General features: G+C 42.0%; 1 protein-coding gene across 2 annotated transcripts in view; it reads right to left on the bottom strand.

The window, feature by feature from the left end:
- The window catches only part of C5H16orf72 (chromosome 5 C16orf72 homolog), a 28,875-nt gene that overhangs the window by 4,436 nt on the left and 1,085 nt on the right, over positions 1-23,354 (bottom strand). For both annotated transcript variants that reach the window (XM_021698368.1, XM_044915608.1), the window contains exons 2-3: positions 22,859-22,939; positions 11,437-11,712 (exon numbers count right to left, since the gene is read on the bottom strand). In XM_021698368.1, the coding sequence (XP_021554043.1) occupies positions 11,437-11,712; positions 22,859-22,939 (357 nt within the window). The remainder of the gene's footprint in view (positions 1-11,436; positions 11,713-22,858; positions 22,940-23,354) is intronic.

Raw genomic sequence — 23,354 nt, 5'->3', positions numbered from 1 at the left:
TATCATCCAAAACAGTGCACTCTTGAGCCCAAAAAAGGGGTCATTATTAAAAAGTATGCTGGGACATCAAGTACAAAGTCAGTCTGCCCTTGGACAAATCAAGCTATATGATCACCCAAGGTCTGGACTGTATTTGGTAGATACTCCTTTGGACAGCCTTATTACCATATATAATCCCTCAGAGGAGGGAACACAAGGATGGTATAAAAAAAAATCCTGCTGCTTTCAAGGTTGAATTAAATCCAGAATAGACCCAGCAACTCATTGCTGGACACTCATTCCTTAGACTCTTGAATAGCTAAGGAGGCAAACATATGTTCCACTCTGAAATGTATAGGATAAACCTGTGAAAGGAACAAGTGAGGCCAGGAAACATTAACCATAGTGTTGAATTTGAAAACCTCACATCACGAACAGTGGATGTGCCTTATGAACTTCCTCTTACATTATTCTAGCCTCACACAGGGATTGTGTTATTGCTGGACTATTACAGAGTATGATCTAATATAATCCATGTTCCCAAAGAGCATAACTTGTATCTTAGATTTTAAAATAAGCTTACCGGTTGGTTTGGTAGGGGCCCATTTTATACTCTATAAATGTGATTTAAATTTGAACATTAAGTCGAGAAAAAATCCTCTGCTTTCTACCACATCAAATCAATAAATTCCCTTCGACATTGTTCTTACACTACAAATACTCTGTGAACATTCTCAGGCCCGTGGCCTCAACAGTCTCCCTTAGGATGATCCTGTTCTGCAGCCCACACCTCTTCTTACTGCTCTCAAACTCCCTCCCTGGTACCAATCAGCCCCCTCACTGCTCTCCCTGTGGAAGATGCATCCTCCCTCCCCACTGGTGGCCAGAGGAAGGCTGATCACACCCCTCTTTAGCTCCACACCGTTCCAAGGCTGGTGCCTATTAAAAAAAAAAAAAAAAAGACAAAGGCACTAATCTCGGAGCACTTCCTGTGTTATGCGCTATGTACTTTTAAATTTCATCCTCAAAATAATCCTCTGCCATCTGTATTACCAGTTTTGCGGATGAGAAACCGAGGTTAAGAGGTTAAGCAAGCGACCCAAGGTCACACAGCCAGTGAGCAAAAGCTGGGGCTCAAACACAAGCACGATCTAAGATCTCCCCTTCACTTTGACCCTGCCCCTTAAGGTCAACATTTCAGCAGTAAGTGGCGACAGGGTCTAGGGTCTGGCCTGCCTCAGGCCTCACTCAACAGTTAGCTTCTCTCCCTTCTTGCCGTCTGCACTCCTACAGGGAGAGCGTGGATGTGCGCTGCCAAAGCAAAGGACCTGCGGTTCCTTCTGAGGATCTCTTTCCGAGGGTCGGGCCTGTGCCTTCCAATATTTGCTCCTGCCGACTGAGGCCCCTAGTTCCTCAGCAGCTCCTGCCCACTCAGGCTTCTTTCCTGGTTCTCCTACCTCTCTCCTTTTTTAGTCTCTTGCTGGCTCCTCTTCCCTCCTGCTTGAAACTCTCCGCTCCTTCCTGTTCTCCAGCCTGACAGTTCCATCAGTGGCCTCTGTGGGCTTCTCTTCTGCCTCTGACAGGTTGGTGTTACCCAGGGTGGTGTCCTTGACCCCTGAGCTTACCTACAGGCATCGTTTTCCACAGGAGCAGGCATTTCTCCTGAGCTCAAGGACCCATCCGTATTTCTAACTGCCTGCTGGACATCTCCAGTTTAACACCAAAAATGAACCATGCTTCCTCCTCAGCCCACATGGGTTTATTAAACATACAGGAAAAGAAGGGAAAGAAACGTCCTGGGCTCATCTTACACCGTGCAGTAGGATCTTTTGTCTCTTCCTATTGACAGGGTTGTTTCATCTCTACCTAATGCCCTCGGTGCCTGGCACACCGCATTCACCAAATTCTGAAAACAGGAGGGTGCGTCAAAGCCCTGCCCATTTTGAAACCCACTGAAATCCAAAGCTGCTGACGTTCATTCACTTCTCCAACACCAGGAAACAAACCCAGGTGGTTTTCGTCTCTTAAATCCTTGCCATCGAGTTTTAAAAAACTCAATTATTCCCAAATTGCTGGCATTTTTTTCCAGCTCTCCACCAGTTTGAGGGGAGAGCTGTGCTTTCTTTTTTCTAACCTAGCAGTCCATAACCAACTACTAAAAGGTGTCCAAGAACTTAAGACAATAACCTTTTCATAGCTGTTTCATAATGCAGGAAGTCCTAAGGAGATTACACTGCAAAATGTGGGCCTTCAGCACGAAACTGGGCTACTTCAATAATTAAACTGAGGATCCCTTTATCATTTGAAACCACCAAGAGAACTCAACAACCCCCACCCCCCGCCCCAGAATCCCTCTTGTTAACATGGCAACGTGTTTTAACACCTAAGGGACAAATACCCAAGGCTCACAGAATACTCCACCAGAAGTGAACAGGCACATCAAGCAAACACTTCTATTGCTTCCACTGCTATTCTCCATGAAAAAGAAGAGATATTAAATTATCAATTTGGTCAATTTGAAAATTCCCCAGTAACTGCTGGAAAATCACCATCTTTTTTCTGTTGGGTGTATGACTCGGGGCTTAGTTTGGAAGCTAAAGTCAAGTCACAATGTGCCACATTACCTGCTTCCTATCTACTCTCAGCAGTGAAAATTCTTCTCAAAGTTTAACGATCTAAAATCTTCCCCAAAAAGACTTTTCAAAAGTGTCAAAAAAAAAAAAAAAATTAAGATGAACAACCAAAAAATATATTATTTTAAACAGCCCAAATTTTATTTTATAAACCAATGACAGCTACTGGAAGATGCTTCAGGAAACCTTAGCTAAGCCACATGATCAGGCCTATACAAGTACAGAGAGTCTAGACATGCTTCAGAACTAAAAACTAAGTTGTACGGCCCAAGGGCATACAACTTAATTTCTACCAAAACACACTTTTTCAAAAGGGCTATGGGAATATCAATTGACAAAAGCAGAACAAGTAGTATGATTAGACAGAAAAGTCTCCATTGCTTAATACAAGATAAACTCAATCAGTTTTAGTTTCTGCATCCATTTTAAATGATTAGTGCAGGAGTAGGAAAAAAAAAAAAGATTAGGATGATTTCATCATACTTTGAAAAGAAAGCTCCCACTGGAGCTAAAACAAAGTCACAGTCCAGGTTATAGGAATCTATGTTACATGGTCAGTTGTTAAAAACAGCACATAACTATTATTTTCATACCAAATTCATGCTTGAGATAGTAAGAAAATCCTGTTTCCAGAATTAATTCCACGTCATTCCAGTTTCCCAGCATGGAGTCAGGTCACAGGCACGGAAAGATCAAGTGCAGAACCGGCCCACCTCCCTTCCTCTGTCCAGCAGCCCATGGCCTGGGGGCTGCATCTACACTGTCTACTCACTCCCCAACCCCCTGCAGCCTGCAAGGGCAGAGGGCCAGCCCTGGAGGAGAATACACGGGCTGTCATTACGGTCGATCCACTCAGCACAGGCTCAGGACCCTGGGCAGATATGCTCCACCAGTTCTCCCATCTCCAGTATGAAAGGGGGGATTTGAAATCCCCACCACTTGAACAAAGTGAGAACTTCCTGACTGGAACCCCAGGACACTGGCATTCTTGCATTTCAAATGAATTGCGCTATTCAAGTGGGTAGTGCTCCCTTTGCAGAGTGGTGTTCTGAGGTTTTAAGCAAGCAAGCACTTGTGTGTAAAATGTCGTGTTTTAAATGCACCAGGGAAGGAGTTCAAATTATGGAAAAAGGAATTCTACTAAGATTTTAGTAATTTGAAGTAGATACCACTCCCCACCCCAATATGTAAATTGTAATACTGAATTTTTATTGAAGTAAAGCACACTAAATCAAACCAATTACAAAGATACATGTGTCACACCAAGAAAACATTTTCAAGTTATGCTGACAGCCCAATGCTTTCAAATTTTTCAAAGACAGTTTTAATGCCATGGGAAAAAATGCTCACGACGTTAAAATGAAAAAAGCAAGATACAGTACCATATATGCAGTATGATCTCAACTATGAAATAGTTTTAATATTTATACATTGAAAAAAAGACTGAAAGAAAATGCACCAAACATTTAACTGTAGTTATCTCTATATAGTGGGATAACAAGATACTGAATTTTTTACTTTTCGGAAATTTTCAAACTTTCCAAGAGAAACTGGTATTTATAAATCAGAAAACTAGCAGAAAAATTAAACTCAAATGTTAAAGTGCTTCATAACTACCAGTACTAGGTGAGTAAACTGACTGAGGCATGGCTACATGGACTCCTTTTCACATCAATGAAAAAACGTCCAGCAAAATTTTACTGCAAGTTCAAAACAATTTCGTATCAATGATGTTGGTAGCTTTAGTTAAGTCCTACTCCAGAAACTTCAGCAGCTAGTATCTAATCTTAATATACAGAAAATGCCAACTTTTCATCAAAAATGTTAATTGCCTTCATTGTTCTTGTTCTCAAAAGCTGGCTTGAACAAAGGCCATAATTTAGAAATTCCAGCCTGCAGAGGAATTTTAATTAAAGAAGATTCTGTGAAATAATCAATTTCAAGCAATTAAGTGATGAGATTGCTTTGGTGCATTAATGTCTTACATCTTAATTTCCAAGTAAGTTTTTAAAATATTTTACTGTTAAGTAACTATCAACAGTTCTTTATTTCATGAAGATGCAGACTGCAACATTCAACACGCATTTATTAAGTCCCTACTACTGTGTTCCACATGCTGTACTAGAAGTACAGACAGGCAAGAGAAGGAAGGACTGTGACGGATGGATCAAAATCCCCCATTGGTCAGTTCCAGTTAGTCCTCTGCAACGGAAAGTTACAAGGAGTTTCATGTATACTATACTTGTTAGCTATCAAATATTTGTTTCTAAATTATTTAGCTCTATGGATGGAAGGGGACAAGAGTGATAAGGAAAGGGGAAGAAACAGAACCAAACACAAATACTTAAATTTCTTCTTAAATGTATTGGATCTCAGGTATCTAGCAAATTCTATCAAGAGGCCTTGTTCTCACCAAAATTCCTTAACTTTTCTTCTGTACTGCTCTAGTGCACAACACAGGTCCAAAGAATGTTTTCTGATAAATTAGCAAAAGCTATAAAAACCTGTGCTCAGGGAACAAAAACCCTATTGGTTCAAGCTGCCTGGAATCCACAGGTTTCCATAAACAGTAGGAGAAGAAGGGATTAGTTTTATACATTGAGTATTGACAAATTAGGAACTGCCTTACATTTTTCCTAGGTAAAAATTCCTATCTGACCTTTTATGATTTTCTGAAAAAGCCCTACACCCAGTTCCTCCAGATCCAAGAATCTTTCAAGCAATTTAATGATTTATTTAAAAGACTAAGGATAACCATGTACGTTAGCCCAGAGAAGACCTTGTTAGGCAAAAAAGGAGGAGCCAGAAATGGGAGTTTATTAACGCTCCTAGGGCAATGGTACTGTCTCTCAATCTGACTGCCTGTGTTCATATACTTCAAATGCTCTAACACAATTCTACCAGGCTAGAAACTCAAGGATATTATGTAACTCATCTTTTATCACAGGCCCCTACCACTAGCCTCTAATAAACAGTGCTTAGTGTTTAGTGTTCAGTAAATGCTGGGCACTAGAAAAGGCTACAAAATGACAATATATACTTTATTTTTAAATCACCACCACTTCCAAAAAAGGATTTGAACTGCAGAAATGAGAACTAGTAACACCACATCCACCAAAAGGGAGGGTTTCAAACTAAAAAGGGTTCAGATGGCAGACTTCAATACTTAGGAGCTGCTGTATTAACTCACTAAGTGCTTTCTTTAAAACAACAAACTTTCTTTCCTTTGTTTGAAATTCTCCAGGGTCACATTAAAGGCTAGCCTGCCTAAGCCCCTTTCACAGTACTTACACTAGTGAATTTAAACAGGAAAGGAACTTAAAACTGGGCAAGGTGAGATCCTAAAGTCAAGGGCCCATGACAGCAATTCCCACCAGCGCCTATTATGACACCACACCCTGCGTGCTAGGGGCCTGTGAGTGTGAACGGATGGAATTTTACAGAAGGGACAACCCAGGCCCAGTAAGGTTGGTTCCTAGTACCTCAGTCAAGAATGTCATCAAAATGACTTTTGGAACTAAAACCAAGAGTTTCTGATCTGTATAGGAACAGTCTGAACCGCAGCCAGGAACCTACAAAGACCATCTATGAGATGATGTGAGTGAGGCGGTTTTGAGTAAGGTATCAAAGAGTGAAGTCTGCCTTGGCATCCAACTGCTTCTCTCAGCCTGGTCTCTCACTTCCCTTCCATTAACACACGCCCCATTCCTACTCTGGACCCTTTTCACCTAACCCCCGCCCCAATAATGAACAAAACTCAGAACAAGGAGACCAGATTTCAATCTAAGGCTTTCCAGACACAACACTAGCTTGGGCAAGGCAACTGAGAATCTGTCCATCCAGTAGAAAGAGAACAGCACCAACTTCATTATATCAACATGAAAAATGAAAAAAAAAAAAGCTCCAGATCCTAGCAAGTAACCTAAGTAATTAACAGTAAGTTTTACATTACCCTTCCCCTCTGTAGCGATACACGCAATTTAAAAGGCCATCCTTACTGAAAAGGGAGGGGAAAAAAAGTATCTTCAGAGGCTACCCGAGCTCCAGGTCTACTTTTGCAGTGAAATGCCACCCAGAGGCAAAGAGGGCACTCATAGGACTTAGAACTAATCAGAAGTCCCCCTTCTCTCAAGGTAAAAAACAGTGTTGTGAAAGGGTAGGTAGGTACTTTGCTTAGTTTCTCAATCTAACATCTTACAAAGTATATCGCCTTCCACAAAGGAGGAGATTGCCTTGGAAAAGTTAACCACCTTGCCCAAGGTCATACTGAGAATGTAGCCTACCTAACAAAAAAGCCTAACTATTCTTTCTACTAAAGTGAACCAGAAATACAGCAAGTCACGAACCATTCACTTCAAGCCTACTTAACAAGATTCACTTATGGCGAGAAACCCAAGACAGATAGAAAATGCATGTATTGTCTGATGTCTTTAGAGAAGAAAAATCTTCTTTCCCACCCAACCCCCAGGCCCATGGGGGAGGGACCACAAATGTACAAATATGGAGGCACAGTGGTTAAGAGCATGCACTTGGGAGACAGGCAGATCTGGAGTATCTATTCTACCACTTACTAATCTGTTCCATCGAAGCCAAATAAGCCCCCCTCTTCATCAACAAAATGGCAATCACTCAAGGCAAGTGCAGGATTAAATGAGAACCTCCTTAGCAGAATGTTGGCACAAAGTAAACACTAACGTAGCTATAATGGTGCACCATCATCAAGCCCCGTTCAAAGTCTCAGTTGTTCTAATTTAAGGAGTTTCCTTTGTAGCTCTCCTAAGGTACACACCATTCCTTCTACCCTCACTGCAGTCATCCTGAGATCTGTGATCCTCAACTCTTCCTAAAGGTTCTCTGGCCCCACTGTGTTGTATCCATACACGTAACAGACCTCTGAACTCTGATCAACTCAGAACACATCTATACCAGGTTCTTTGCCAAGTTCTGTTAAAGCCAGAAGCTTTAAGACAAGGCCCTGCCCTCAGGTAGCCCCAATCTATTGGGAGGGACAGCCACAAGGGGAGAACAGACTAACAGCTCAAGGAAGGCTTCAGAAGGGAGATCTGCAAGAAAGCTTCATTTTGGAAGAGGCGCTTGATCCATCTTTAAGTATGAGCAGGCAGAGGGAAAGATCTGGGAAAAGAGCATGGAGGTGTTCCACAGATGAGACAGTATGACTAAGGTATCTGACCCAAGGTCAAGACCCAATTAGAAAGGCCTTGCAATGCCATGCTGAGTTCTGACTGCAACCTATCAGCTGTAAACAAAGGTTATTTTTCAGTGAAGTGACAAGATGAGAAAAGACTACTCCAGTGGGAATGGGCTGGCGACTGGGTCATTCCAGGGCCAGGACGCAAAAGCAGGAAGACTATTCCAGGAGCCCAGTCCTCATCTCCTCCAAAAAGCCTTCTCTTAACGCACGGCCAGGCTGCGTAGTAAAGTGTCCCTTTCTGCCCCTAGAATATCTTACACATACCACGTTTATGCCATTAAAATAAAACTGTCCAAGTATGTGCTGGCCTCAACAGAAAAGGAAGCACTCACTCTTCATTTATACACTCCCAGAGATAGCACAGACACATATATCCATCTGAATGGCTCAATGAGGAAAAGATGGGTATTTGCTAACGGGGCTAGAAGGACTGCAGACATCTACGTGAGACAGATGCAGGGATGTTGTGGTATGGACATCCACCAGAGGACAACGGAGCACATGCACCAGGCCGTCAGGAACACGGGCCTACAAGTACAGGGCCTTGCAGGAAGCGGTTAGAGCTTGAGACCTGGAGAGTGTAATCTAAGTCAGTGAAAGAGCCTGAGGAAAGATCGAGGCTGAAAGAGCCTATGAAGGGGAAAAAAAAAAAACAACCGAAGAAAAGAAAAGCTCCAAATGAGAGAAGATGCCTGAGAGGTAGAATGAGAAAGGGAGACTGAGAACCACAAAACGGTCCAGAGGACTTTAGGTCCATCTGAAATCTTCTGTTACATTAAAAACAAGGTGGCAGGTACTAATTCAGCACTTGGTAACTTTTTGATGTTCTTATTTTAAGACAAGGATTAACAAGGCAAGGACAAAAATCAGTTTAGCACACACTTATGTATTTCTCTGACTTCTTGGGAAGTTTAATATCCAAACGACTAGATCCCATGGTACACATGAAAAAAAGCAACCTATATTGCAGACCAGTGCCAAATAAAGCACTGGATGATATTCTTTAAGCCTCAATAACCCAACAGATTTGACTGAAACTACTGGATAACCATTAACTGATGTATGTATGACTGAAATTTTGTTAAGTCCGAGGTTGACACGGTACTAATCAGAAGATCTTACTCATTATCACACCCTCAGTGTCTAAGGAAATAAATGTTCTACAAGTATCTTACATCTTTGCCATTTTTCTTCAAATAAAATGCTTATTTTAGATGTATATAGGTGTGTTTGGTACCGGAGAGTATTTAGGAGCTGATTAAGAAAAACTATGGGGGAAAATTGTCCTCTCATAAAAAGGGATAGAATGATGTGACCTTCTACACTCATGTTTGCTCTTTAAAAACTTAGTAAGTATACTTCAATACGCAACTCTTTTCCTATATCCTGCCCCCCCAACCTTGTAGTCCAAAACCTCATGAATTTAGACTCTCCTTCCAATACAGATCCTTAAGAACTTCAATTTGACTTCAACTACATTTCACAAATCTGGCTAAGCAATTATATGCAAAACTAAATTCTGACAAGAATGTACCCTACTGAAGATGCCTCCAAATACATTTTAGAAGATCATCTGGGCAGTTTTCACTTCAATTTACAGATTATCCAGGAACTCAGATCACGAGGACACCTGGTTACAAAGCTGGTCATTAATCTGCTTTATAATTTAGTCAACAATGCCCTATCACTAGAAATCATTCAAATCACTTTAAACACTCAAACCAGACTAGCATTCTCAATACACTGATGTTTTCTAAAACCACTAAGCACAAAACTCAGTGTAATTTGTTTCTGTATACTCTTCCAAGGGGCCGTATTACTTGACCACAACAGTGTTTTAACTACGGGAATTCAGTGTAGGAACCTTAGAGTTAAGAGTACACAGAGTCTCCAGTATATCCTGGACTGGTGCTACTTGAAGTCTACTAAAGGGAAAGATTATTTTTCTACACAGCTTTAAACTTTCTTGAACCTCACAATTTAAATATAAGTCAAGATTATAAAGTCTCTTCTTGAAACTACATTGTTACTAAAACTCCAAAAATTCAGGAAAATAACAAATCACAAGCTTAACAGTCAAAAAAAAGGGGGGGGGGGGGAGACCTGGCACTTTTTACAAGGTATACAACTGTACTAAGATTTTATAATAGGAGTGGCATTTGTGTGTCTTAAAACTATCTTCTAAAATATAGTATGATACAGAAAAAAAACTTTAACGAGAGAGGTATGGAATGAATCATAAATGCACCTAACAATAAAGAAAATCAGAATGCTTAGAGACAACCACATCCAGCCCTACCGTTGTGGACAGGCTGGTCACCTGTCACTACACACACTTCCAGTCATTTGTTCCAAACTTAATGGTAAAAGAGGTGAAATCTGTAAATGAGTAAGAACAAAGTTTTTGCCTGAGTTTGAGAAGTTCTGATGGCATGACTATTCCCCTACATTAGAAACAGCCAGCAGTCCTAAGTACTGCATCCACACATCAGGGACTTTCTTGCAATAAATGTCTGTGTTTTTAACTTATCATAAACTATCAAGAGGAAAAAACACTTTTTTCAACCCCATGCTCTGATTAGGGTTTTAGGTAAAGAATCAAGGTCTGCCAAAGAGAACAAGAATCTGTACAAGCCTTAAAGCTTCAAGGATATAGAAGCCCTCTGCATTTCTATCCCACCCTTTTTAATACCAGGTTACTTAGTTTTAGATGACCTATACTATGGCCCAGAAATGTTCACTTTCAACAGGCCTCCTGACCTAACTCACTAATTACTTCTCTCCTTTTATATCACCTGCATCATGCATGTTTCCTGTTCAGTTCCAACTAAGTCTCATTACTTTGTTGTTCTTTTATTTTTACAGCAGTATTAAATGTCATGTAAACACCTCTTCCAGCTCTACTTGTAAATCTGTATTAGAGAGGGACAAACAACAACAGACTTGTTGACTACACACCCCAGGCTTCTTCAGTAATACTTAATAAAGCCCTGAGGTCTGGCAGGTCTAGCCTGGGGAGTTGGTGACAGACTGTCCTGACAGTCCTATCAAAGCAAGGACCTAAGGGACAACAGACGTAAGCAAAGTCACTTATTCTTACATCTGCCCATTCCCACTTGGGTCATCAACTCTCACCCCCTTTACAGGCACGCTCAGTAACTCAGAGTGTCAAAGGGAGGTCCCACAATAACAGCCCAACAATTACCTGCCTCATTTGCCTGCCACTGACCAGGCTCTCCGGGCAGTGAGAAATGTAACAGAATTCTTAAGACACAAGAACTTCCTCTTTGACTCAGAACAGTAAGAAAACATGTACAATAGTAAGTGTAAAGCAGTAAGGTCTAATTCAACGTTGCATAAGATTCTGTTATTTGTGACACTGATAGCTCAAACTAACTTTCTAAAAACATTTTTTAGGATGGGCTAGCTAACATTCAAAAATTGCCCACGTTAAGTTCTTAGCTTACATTCTACTTAAACATTTCTAGAGCACGTAGTTACTATAATAGACAAAACACAGACAATATATCTGGACCTAACCTAAATGTGAAAATGGGTCCACAGGCACACTCTTAACCATTTTTCCAAAGAAATATGTTTAAACGGCTTTACCATGCAGAGCTATGGCTTCCCGGAAGGGTTGCAAATCAGTCTCTACAGATGAGCTAGTTTCCGTTGAAGTAGCTCGGTTAGGGGACACTACAGTCAGTCTTGGGGGAGCTCTAGAGTTTCGTGGTGGAGGAACTTTCCCACACAGGAAGCTGATCAAATCTTCTCTACGAATAGTTCTTCTGCGTTTTTTAACCCAAGCCAACACATCCTTATTGCGTCGCTGATAGCCAATCTGAATTCCAATATCAAAACTTCGTTGATGAGTATCCACGCTTTCTGTTAGGAAAAAAGAACAAGAAAAAAGATACATGATGATCAGTAGAGCCAGGCTGCATTCTCTTCTAAAAGAAAACCATTTTACAAGTTAACCAAAATGAGTATCATGAAGTATAGGGTAATCCATTAAACTAAACTGTATTTCATCTACATTTGAAGGTTACACATGGCATTTAATCTCAATGGTCTAAATTCAGGGTTAACACATCACATAGTCCTAGAGCTTCTGCCTTGTTCTTTAAAAAAAAAATAAAATTTTTATTTTAGGTTTATTTAAGTAATCTCTACCCCTATTGTGGGATTCGAACTTACAACCCTGAGGATCAAAGGGTGCATGCTCTTCTGACTGAGCCAGCCAGGCGCCCCCCAAAAATAGTAATTTTAAATAGAAAGGACTACTTTTTATTAGCCAAGTTACCATTTTTAAAATGCTATTCCCTTAAAAATCTTGCTAATAAGCTTAATCTAATTAAGCTAGGCTGTTTAATAATACCAATGATGGGTAAATTATTCAATATGTATTATTATTATACTCCACTTCACCTGAGAAAAAAGGTAGCAAGAAGACCTTGAGGGGCACCTGGCTGGCTCAGTGACAGAGCATGGGGCTGTTGATTTTGGGGTCATGAGTTCGAGCCCGCCACTGGTGTAGAGATTGCTCAAACAAAAAAGAAACCTTGAAAGTGGTACTAGGGATCCCCCTATTGCAAAGAGGAAACAGCTACTGAGCACTTAGTAACTCTAGCAAGGTCACAGAATATATACAAGAGCTAAAATTTTGCTCCAGAGTCTGTGGTTCTTACCACTAAGCTCTACTCTCCTTCAGAAACGAGAATTCTCACAATGAATTCTAAGTAGGAGCATCCTTCAACAGATGACTAAATATTACAGATCACTCAGGCCACCTGCATTTACCATGTCATTTTGGGGATGCACTCCTATACTGAACACACTGAAGGCAGCAGCAAACATTTTAGAAATCAAGAGGAAGAATTAATTGATTGACTACTCAACACCAAAACCAAACAGCACAGTGGAAACATTCATTTCCCTACATATACTTTCTCTGTGCTTCCAGTTCCCAACAGTTTCCCATAACTCAAAACATTCCCGAAAGACCTTGCCTTAAAAATCTCAGACTGGCCTTCCAGTCTCCCTGCATATAAATACTACCCCTGTATATACAGAACACACGTTTTCAATAAATGATCCCTGACCTACTAGAAAATTTAAGTCACTGCCCTTTATTTTTAGTTGAACTGCTAGGCTCACAGAAACTCACAAGTATACCTTTAATGACATTAAAAAGACAACAGTTCCATTTATCCCTGGGTCTTTTGTAAGAGCAAGAATTCTTCTGTAGCACAAAGAATCATTCCTCTATTACTTTTCTGGGCCATGATTTTTTTTTTTAAAGATTTTACTTATTTGACAGAGAGAGACACAGCGAGAGAGGGAACACAAGCAGAGGGAGTGGGAGAGGGAGAAGCAGGCTTCCTGTGGAGCAGGGAGCCCGATGCGGGGCTCGATTCCAGGACCCTGGGACCATGACCGGAGCCGAAGGCAGACGCTTAACGACTGAGCCACCCAGGTGCCCCGTGGGCCATAATTTTTTAATTCCTTATCTAAAACACATAACTCAGAAGACTTTGAAAGGAAAACCAGTAATAGAGTTGTGCTCCAGAAAGAAACAATAATCCAGTACAGAGGATCCCAAGCTGCATTAATTTGCATTATTAAGCAAGACAGCAAGAGGGCAGCACAAGCAGAACTTTAGCACAAGGCCTATTCCTTACATGATCAGTCCTTATTGCTAAAAACTTTTCCAAACAAAAAAATGGAAGAAGTTGTCTATGGGAGCACTCTTAAAAATAGTATACGGGCGCCTGGGTGGCTCAGTCGTTAAGTGTCTGCCTTCAGCTCAGGTCATGGTCCCAGGGTCCTGGGATTGAGCCCACATGGGCTCCCTGCTCGGCAGGAAGCCTGCTTCTCCCTCTCCCACTCCCCCTGCTTGTGTTCCCTCTCTCGCTGTCTCTGTCAAATAAATAAATAAAATCTTTAAAAAAAAAAAAAAAAAGCCAACTTCATCACAACTTTGAGAAGTGGATTATTCTTTTTTTTCTTAAGATTTTATTATTTATTTATTTATTTGAGAGAGAGAGAATGAGAGACAGAGAGCATGAGAGGGAGGAGGGTCAGAGGGAGAAGCAGACTCCCTGCCGAGCAGGGAGCCCGACGCGGGACTCGATCCCGGGACTCCAGGATCATGACCTGAGCCGAAGGCAGTTGCTTAACCAACTGAGCCACCCAGGCGCCCGAGAAGTGGATTATTCTTATTCTAAAGATATAAAAAGCACCTTTGGAATGAAGTATTTCTCTGTCTCGTTACTAAAATAACGGCCAAGTTACAATGTGAACCAATGGCTTCTGATTTCTCATTTCATCATAAACAAAGCAAGCATGAACTCCATTTTAAAGGTAAATAACATTGGGATGCCTGTGTGGCTCAGTTGTTGAAGCCATCTTCTGCCTTCAGCTCAGGTCATGATCTCAGGGTCCCTGCTCAACAGGGAGTCTGCTTCTCCCTCTCCCCGCCCCCAACTTGTGCTCTAAATAAATCTTTTTAAGAAAAAGATAAATAACATTTAAGAGGATAATATAGCACTTTCCAATCTCTTAAAGACTTAGATAAAGCCAGCCTTAGGAGTAGATAAACTCAAGATGACCTTGGCAAAGCTGTTATCTAGAAGAGTGATTCTGAAAGAGCTGGAAGCATTCTAAGAGAAATCAAAGCTTTGAGCAAAACCTAAGCCCATCCCATAGCACCACAGAAAGGAGAAATACAAAATGTGAACCTCAAAGCAACCAGGTTTCTACAAACCTGCCCTAACTAAAAGAACTGTTATACTCAAGCTCGTAAGTGGAGAAGTGGGTTCCAAACAGAATGACCCAGGAAAATCTATTTTTTCAAGACCCAAATGGAAGTAGGCCCAGAACTGGAAGTAGAGGAAATGCTGGAAGCACAGAAGGACTACAAGAAACAAGTCCAAAGCAGGATGAAGCAGGCATGTAAATGTACACAGTAGACAGCCACAGTAGACAGCAGAACCTTCTCCCTCAACTGGATACAAAACTCAAAAGCCAAAAAGGGAGGGGGCCACCTGAGGTGGTTATTTAAAAAAACTGACAATCCAGGGAAAAAAGCTGGCTACGTTGTGGTTTGAGGACACAAGTCCCAAAAATCAGATCTGCAAGGGCCTGAGGCTTTTTTAAGTAGGCTCCACGCCCCGAGGCTTGAACTCACAACCCTGAAATCAAGAGTCACATGCTCTACTGACTGGAGCCAGCGAGACACCCCAAGGGAGGGCCTGATGCTTCAATCACAGATTTGAACGAAGTTGGAAAATGCAATATTCCCTGGTTTAGATCAAAGACAGTTATCTAAGTGAGTTGTGATGCTCTTTTAAAATTTACCCAACTAAAAAAAAATTTTTTTTTTTTTACGTAACTGACCAAATCTTTTCACCTCAGAAATTCTGAGCAAGTCTCGGGGCACCTGGGTGGCTCAGTTGTTAAGCGTCTGCCTTCGGCTCAGGTCATGATCCCAGAGTCCTGGGATCGAGCCCAGCGTCGGGCTCCCTGCTCTGCAGGAAGCCTGTTTCTCCCTTTCCCACTCTCCCCGCTTGTGTTCCCGCTCTCACTAACTCTCTGTCAAATAAATAAAATCTTTAAAAAAAAAAAAAAGAAATTCTGAGCAAGTCTCAACATCAGAACCAACCAAGAACAAACTAAATTTATCAGGCATTCCAAACACTGACTTTTACAGATTAGAAGGTACAGGAAGAGGAAAGCAGATACGACATTTAAGGTCTTTGGGTACCTGCTTTTGCACCACCTGGGCATAATTTGGTTTTATACCATTCACAGCACATCCTGAAAGCCAAATCCAATTACCTTACCACCCAGATTAATCCAATTTCAGTTATTTCCCTAAACAGAAAATCTCATGTTGACACAAAAGCATTTCAAGTACAGTCCTTATGTTTAGGACTTTAAACAGTTACTTGGTTGAAAACCCTCCTATCATACCCTGAACTGAACAGGAGAGATGTGAATACGTATTGGAGAATCCTAGGCATGAATAGGCTAGATTTTAATGTGACCATAGGCTGACTTACTGTACAGCAGCACAATAAACACACACAAAGATGGCTTTCTGAAGGCTCTCTGCCAAAGACTGCTGTAAATACATCCGAACCTTGACAGACAGACATCCAAATTCTAGAAACGCAGAGCACAAAAACTGCGGGGACAGTCGTATGTCCAAACTATTTTACTGAAGCCAAAGCCATTGTGGAATAGGGCCATAAGCTAGAAGGTTAGGCAAACCCCAAGGGCATCAAAATGTCAATCTAACCTTTAAGCACAACACATTCATTTCCCTGTTCAAGAAACAAACTGATGCAGACAAGTCACAGTAGACGTCCCATGTTTCTTACGTTTTTAAAAAACTTGTTTTTATATAAGCAGCTGAAATGAAATTCCAGATTTTTAGAAGTCTAATCCTCTCACCACTGTCAAGGCACAACAGGCACACAATCACCTGATTTGAGATGGAGACCAAATGCAGAGCTTTCTTACATGATACGCAGACAAGATCAAGACAAAGATCAAAAAACTATTTATAGCTTTTCGATACTCACAAACTTTATGTGAGTTGGCCAGAGCAGACATCCAACTTCTTAAACTAGGAACTGGAACTGAGAGGCTCACAGGGCCTTACCTAAAGTTAGGTAAGTGAGATTCCTTCTACAATGTAGTTCCTCCCCAGCAAAAGAGAAACCATCCCCCCCATCCTCCTTAAAGAACCTATAAACTGTAAGAGCACATTGCTAGATCAAAGCAACATTTCCAAAGAATACTAATGACTACAAAATAGTTGAACTTAGAAATTCAATCCACATTAGTCACCGAGTCTGCCACAGGGGAAAAAAAGTATTAAAAATGTTTCATTAGAAACAAAGATCTGAGGGGCACCTGGGTGGCTCAGTCGTTAAGCATCTGCCTTCGGCTCAGGTCATGGTCCCAGGGTCCTGGGATCCAGGCCCGCATCAGGCTCCCTGCTCAGCAGGAAGCCTGCTTCTCCCTCTCCCACTCCCCCTGCTTGTGTTCCCTCTCTCACTGCCTCTCTGTCAAATAAATAAATAAAATCTTAAAAAAAAATTAAAAAAGGAACAAAGATCTGAATTGTAGGCAAAATAAAATCCATTTTCTAACTGTTCTGAGAAAACGACTCATGCATTCCCCAACAATGTATTATCCAAAAATAGGCACCAACTTCTAGCTACTCAGGTAATTACTTAATTTTCACCTAGCACACACAGAAAGGACAGGAGCCAGGGAAGAACTGTAGCAACCCCATTTGCCTGGCATCCAATCCTCATCCTCCCTCTCCTAAAGGTACCCCCAAGTTTCTGTTTGGATAGCTCTGGGGTGAGCTTCCTCCACATTCACTCAAAGGGTGGAATGTGTGGTTTAGTCCTAATTTAATCTGCATAGCCCCAAACAGTGTCTATGATACTGGTTCTGAGTAAGCATGTGACCCAATTCTGGCCAAGAGACTACAGAGCAGGACAGTTTGAGCCACTGAATGAAGTCAATCCTACCCTCAACCTTCAAGTCAGATAGGAGCCAATCCATGTCCACACCACTGAAGCCTGACTTGTAATTTCTGCTTACCTGCAATCAAAACATCCCTTCCCAAAAAGTTATACAGAAGAAAATGTCTTTCACAAAAATTTACAAACAGAATCTACAAATGGTGTTAGGAATGACTGAGGTCACTGCTCCTTATAGCAAAAGTTAAAGAATAGGGCGCCTGGGTGGCTCAGTTGGTTAAGCGACTGCCTTCAGCTCAGGTCATGATCCCAGAGTCCTGGGATCGAGTCCCACATCGGGCTCCCGGCTCAGCGGAGAGCCTGCTTCTCCCTCTGACCCTATCCCCTCTCATGCTGTTTCTCTCTCTCTCTCTCTAATAAATAAATAAATAATTTAAAAAAAAAAAAAAGTTAAAGAATAAAACTTAAGACTTAGGGTTTCTAATTGTAATCCATACTTTGGTGTTTTGAACAAACTCTCAAAGGTCAGTAATGGTTTTTTGCAAAATGGAGAGTCACAAACCAGCTCCAGAAAGTCAAATTTTAAGGAGATGAAATTCTACTATTTGTCTCAAGGTGGAACATGCTTTCTCTGACCATTTGTTTATATGTCAGTCACTCACCACCAGGCCCATCAATTCTCAGCACATCCTGCTCAGTTTCACTTTACGTACAGTCTAAGATGGCCACACTGAAGTGAGACAGCATATTATAAAGGGATTTGGTATCAAGAGATCTCAAAGCGGCGCGTGGGTGGCTCAGTCGTTAAGCGTCTGCCTTCGGCTCAGGTCATGATCCCAGGGTCCTGGGATCGAGCCCCACATCAGGCTCCCTGCTCAGCGGTAAGCCTGCTTCTTCCTCTCCCACTCCCCCTGCTTGTGTTCCCTCTCTCACTGTGTCTGTCTCTGTCAAATAAATAAATAAAATCTTTAAAAAAAAAAAAAAGAGAGATCTCAAAAATAAGGACTTAAAGGGCATCATAGCACTTTTATCACCTGTCAATTCTATTTTCATTTAGCCCTCTTAGGGAGAGATGAAGGAGGAAAGCGCCACACTACAAAGCTTATTTCAACACAAGAAGAAATGCAAAGACAAAGAATAACCTAGAATTTCTTCCATCTTAAGGACTGCCCATAGCCAGAAACACCTGGAAAAGAGAACTTAAACACCAACGAGGTCAGCACTTGGAATACTCACCATACACCAGCATTAAACTCAGATCTTGTCCTCTAAAGTAGGGGTAACTTATCCCCAGTTCCAGTTGAGAAAATGAAAGAGCACCATGGTGCAGTATCTAGCTCCATCATCTGCCTCCAGGACCACACAGCTAAGTAATGACAGGCCAAAACCAGAATTCAGACCATCTAGCAGTAGGTGCCATTCTAACAATGCTGGCCTTCTTCAAGCACTGCTAGAGTACAGACGTTCCCTGGCACATGCTGCTCAGGGAGAGAACCAGGAACATCTTTCACACAAACAATATCAAGAGAAAGCTCTCAACATATGTGACAGTACTCAGCATGCAACAAAGGTCTCAAATGCAGTTTTTAAAAGTGGAGGCAGGGGTGCCTGGCTGGCTCAGTTGGTAAGGCATGTGACTCTTGATCTCAGGGTCATGACTTCAAACCCCCACGATGGATGTAGAGCTTACTTTAAAAAAAAAAAAATTTTTAATTAAAAATACTTTTTAAAGAATAAGCAATTAATTAAAAGTGGAGGGAAAGAAATGGAACTTAGCATAAAACAAAAGTCAAAGAAGAAAAGAACATTAAAAACCTGGGCGCCTGGGTGGCTCAGTTGGTTAAGCGACTGCCTTCGGCTCAGGTCGTGATCCTGGAGTCGCGGGATCGAGTCCCGCATCGGGCTCCCTGCTCAGCGGGGAGTCTGCTTCTCCCTCTGGCCCTCCCCCCTCTCATGTGCTCTCTCTCTCTCAAATAAATAAATAAAATCTTTAAAAAAAAAAAAAAAACACCTAAGAAAAAGAACCACTAGTTAAGTGCTGAGAAGGGACCCTGTGGGGTGTGATCAAGCACTGGGTCAAGGACACTGCTGAAGAGCTAAGGTACCAGCACCCACCTCAGGCTGACCACTGGGGCTCCTAAGATAGCCTTGTCCCAAAGGACAACCACCAGTCCAACCTCTCTTCTGAGCAAGGAACCCCAAAGAGAAGGAAGTTAGCATCAAACAAGGAGAATAATTTCCTAATAAGCAGTCAGGAGACAGAGATAACAATTGGCACCCAGGAAAATGCAAGGAGGGGGCTTTAAAAAGCAAACCACTAGGTGTGGCCAATTATTTCCCAGGTAAGCATGAACCCAGGCTAAATTAAAACAACCTCAGTAACTTTTCACTCCCCTCTTCAGTTGCAGATATCAAAAAATGTACTAGGCCAGGAAAAGAACATAACTGAAACCTAAACAAACATCCCCCTCCTTTAGATTTACCAAATCAAGGTAGAAACAAGAACCAGCAACCAAGATTTTCTCCTCCCCTTTCCAAAAGAGAATATCAAAGTCTGGCCCTACAACAGGGAGTAGAAGGAACCACACACTCCATTTTGCTGAATTCTGTCCACAGTAAGGGACAACTCACTCTCCTCTAAATCCTTCCAGCCAAACCAAATAACTGAGTGTTCGACTTTTCAAAAGCCCATGAGCAATCAAAAGGGGCCATCAGCTAGGCTTTTACCTCCATTCTGAACTTCCCATGTGTTCCTTTTAGGAGTTATCAAGAACCTCTCCCCAGTCTCCAAAATGAGCCGTTTTTAGCTTGCCAGATAAGCATTTAATCAGACAAAACACAGAAGCACTGCCCACTTAGAGAGAGCCCTCCAAATCTCACCCCTTGTAAATTACATGTAAATATTTAATCAGACCTATGAACAATGACTTAGATTTACCACTACTTAAGGCTGCAGGCACTGGTGACACTACCTTGCTTACTGTACTGGTTCTATTTAAGGTATCTAATTATTCCTACAGCTGTAGTCCTGTTCTCCAAAGACTTCACCCTGAAAAAGAGGAACGTTGAGTGTATCTGCAGAGCATTATCTCCTCTCCTTCAATCAAATAATCTGAGTACGTTGCTACACTACCAAATTCCACAAACCACAACTTACCTTTCCTACCAGGTAAAAAAGGATGCATTTACTTTTACAAAAACAGAATATAGAATAAAACCAGTTCTAACAATCTAACACATTTGCAATAACAAGAACATGTGATTTTCATTTTTTTAAAAAATGTCTCTCTCATTAAATCTTCTGAACAAAGAAAACTAATAAATTATAAAAAGCAATTTCAAATCAAGCGATCCAATTTGGGATTATTTCAGAGTTCAGCTTCTGAACCCATCTTCTTATGTGAAACACTACACAAAACTGTCAGCTTAGTCCTGAAAACATACATTGTAACAGTATAAAACAGAACCAAAAATTAAACAGAAAATCTAAAAAATGTTCCTATTTTTGTATGGCCTCGGCAAAGAGGCATACAAAAGCCACCAAAAATGGTGCCATCCCCCCCTTCAAGCAAAAATCAATTGCAACAAACAAACGGTTAGACTGTAGCAGCCCACAGGCAACAGAATGCTACTCAGGAAAGGAAAAAAAAAAAAGGTTGGGGTGGGGGAGAGGGCCAAAATTGACACTGAGCTGCTTATTAACACCTGCAGCATGAACTCTTTGGATCAATCTCAGAAACATGGGAAGTGGATGAAGCCAGGCCCAAAAAACTGTGCCATAAGGCTGTACGTATTCATGACCTTATGGAAACAGGAAACCATATATATGGCAATTACATCAGTGGTACCAGGGGCTTGAGCTGGAGGTAGATGCTCTATGTCTTCACAGAATGTTTCTCAAATTCAAGCTATGATTCTTAAAAAGGTATTATACAGTATCCAAATTATACTCCAAGAAATGAGTTTTTAAAACAAGTTTGTTTTTTTTTTTTAATATTTAATTTGTCAGAGAGAGAGAGCACAAGCAGGGGAAGCAGCAGGCAGGAGGAAAAGGGGGCTCCCCACTGAGCAAGGAGCCCGCCGTGGGACTGGGATCATGACCTGAGCCAAGGGCAGATGCTTATCTGACTGAGCCACCCAGGCAACCCAAAATAAGTTTTAAGTATTATTCAAAATTCTCTGGATGAAACCAAGAGCCAATCCAGACAATGCTGAAGACCTTCAAGCACTGATGGATGTTACCGTAATTTACTCCAGAGTCCAAATTTAAGAAACTCAGCTACATAAAATCAAAGTTGACCACTGGGGCACCATCTGTGTTTCCCCATTCTCGCAGGTGTAGACTATGAGTTCCTCCTTCCCTAAAATCAACATTTTATTCACCAGTTTCACTTTATGTTTTCAAACTACTATCCCAAAAAACTGCAAATTCCACCAAGACATCTCACAATAAGGAATTATTTCTCCTATAGAATGCTACCATCATTTACAAAACATAAGAATGTGCACATTCTTATGCAAAAGAATCTGAGAAGTCGCTCCACAGCCTGTGTTTTAACCTGTTTTGATCATTTTGAAATGCACAAAGTCCATTACTGTTATGTGCAGCTTCTCCAAGTTTGAAAGCATTTAATTACATTTTTACTAAGATTAACAGTCAAATTCAAATCCTTTCTCCATAGAAACCTTGCCCCAAAGAAATATCAAATCCAAATTTCCAAATCTTCAAAATCATTTAGACACAAAATCTAAAGCCATGGTTACTGAGAGAGCATAATGAACAAGAACATTTACTGACATATCTTTATGTCAAGGGGAGGGGAGAGAATTAGCTCCAGGAAGACACTACCATAAAACACAAAATCTACCAACGCAAACTCTGATCACACATTTCCTGCCAACACTATACAATCAGATATGCCGTAGTTTTGAAGGCAAATATCTGAAGTTGCTAGAGAAAAGCAGTATGTTAATGTGCACAGTTTATTCCAATCAGCTAGTTTTCAACGCACTTAAATGCTACGAAAATACCTTGGTCTAAACTGCCTAACTCAAGACTCTTCCGGGAGGTGTCCACCTCTGTCTGTGGCACCATAAACTCCCTTCTTCCCTGGATGCCCTCTCCAGTGAGAAGAAACACGCCTCACTCGTCTCCCAGCTCAGGGCTTCTCAACCTCCGCACTACTGGCATTTGGGGCGGGGAAGCCTGTCTTGTGCAAAGTAGAATATTCAGCAGCCCCCTCTTAGGGATGACATTCAAAATTGCCCCCAGTGTCAAACGTGCCTGGGGGGAGGTCGGGGGGGTGGGAGGGGTCAAACGCCCCGACCGAGATGCAGGATCTAGCTAGACCACCCCGGGAGTTCTCAACCAACAAAGTACCCGGGGCACTTGGTGGCTGGACTCAGCAGCAAAGACTCCGGCAGTCTGAATCCGGGAAAGGGTGTCTAATACCCTCGCGGCGCAAGGCTCAAACCCTGACGCAGGCTGCCCTTCCTCTTAGCCGGCAATGCAGCAAGGTTATCTTTACCTTTGTAGAGATTGGTGACGGCGGTGGCTGCGTTTTGGAAGGGGACCCAGAGAGAAAGTCCTGGCTGCTGACACACTCGGTCTGAAAAAGCGGGGAGGGAGGAGGAAAAATAAAAAAACACAAAAGACACAGAAAGAAAGACAGAGAGACAGACAGAGAGAGAGAGAGATGTTATTTGGGCGTCAATCACTCCGGAACGGCCATATTAGGTTTCGCCATTTTGTTCCAGGGCTTCAGGATCCCACACTCAATTGTGAGGCCTGCAGGAAGGGGGTCGCGACGGGGGCCAGGGCGAGCCGCGGGGCCCAGAGGCGCAGCCCCAGGACCGACCGCGGCCGATGGAGGCGCCCCCTCCCAGTCTCCGCCCCGAGGCCCGCTCCGGCACAATGGGCCGACCTCGCCGCCTCCCTTCGCCATTTTGTGACCGGGGGCCCCTCCCCTGTCCTCCCGGCCCGGGGGCGCCGGCAGCCGGGCCCCAGCAGCGGGCGGGCCTCCG

The sequence above is a fragment of the Neomonachus schauinslandi genome, chromosome 5 (genome assembly GCF_002201575.2).
Source record: "Neomonachus schauinslandi chromosome 5, ASM220157v2, whole genome shotgun sequence".
Taxonomy (NCBI): Eukaryota; Metazoa; Chordata; class Mammalia; order Carnivora; family Phocidae; genus Neomonachus; species Neomonachus schauinslandi.
This window is presented reverse-complemented; position numbering and strand designations above follow the sequence as displayed.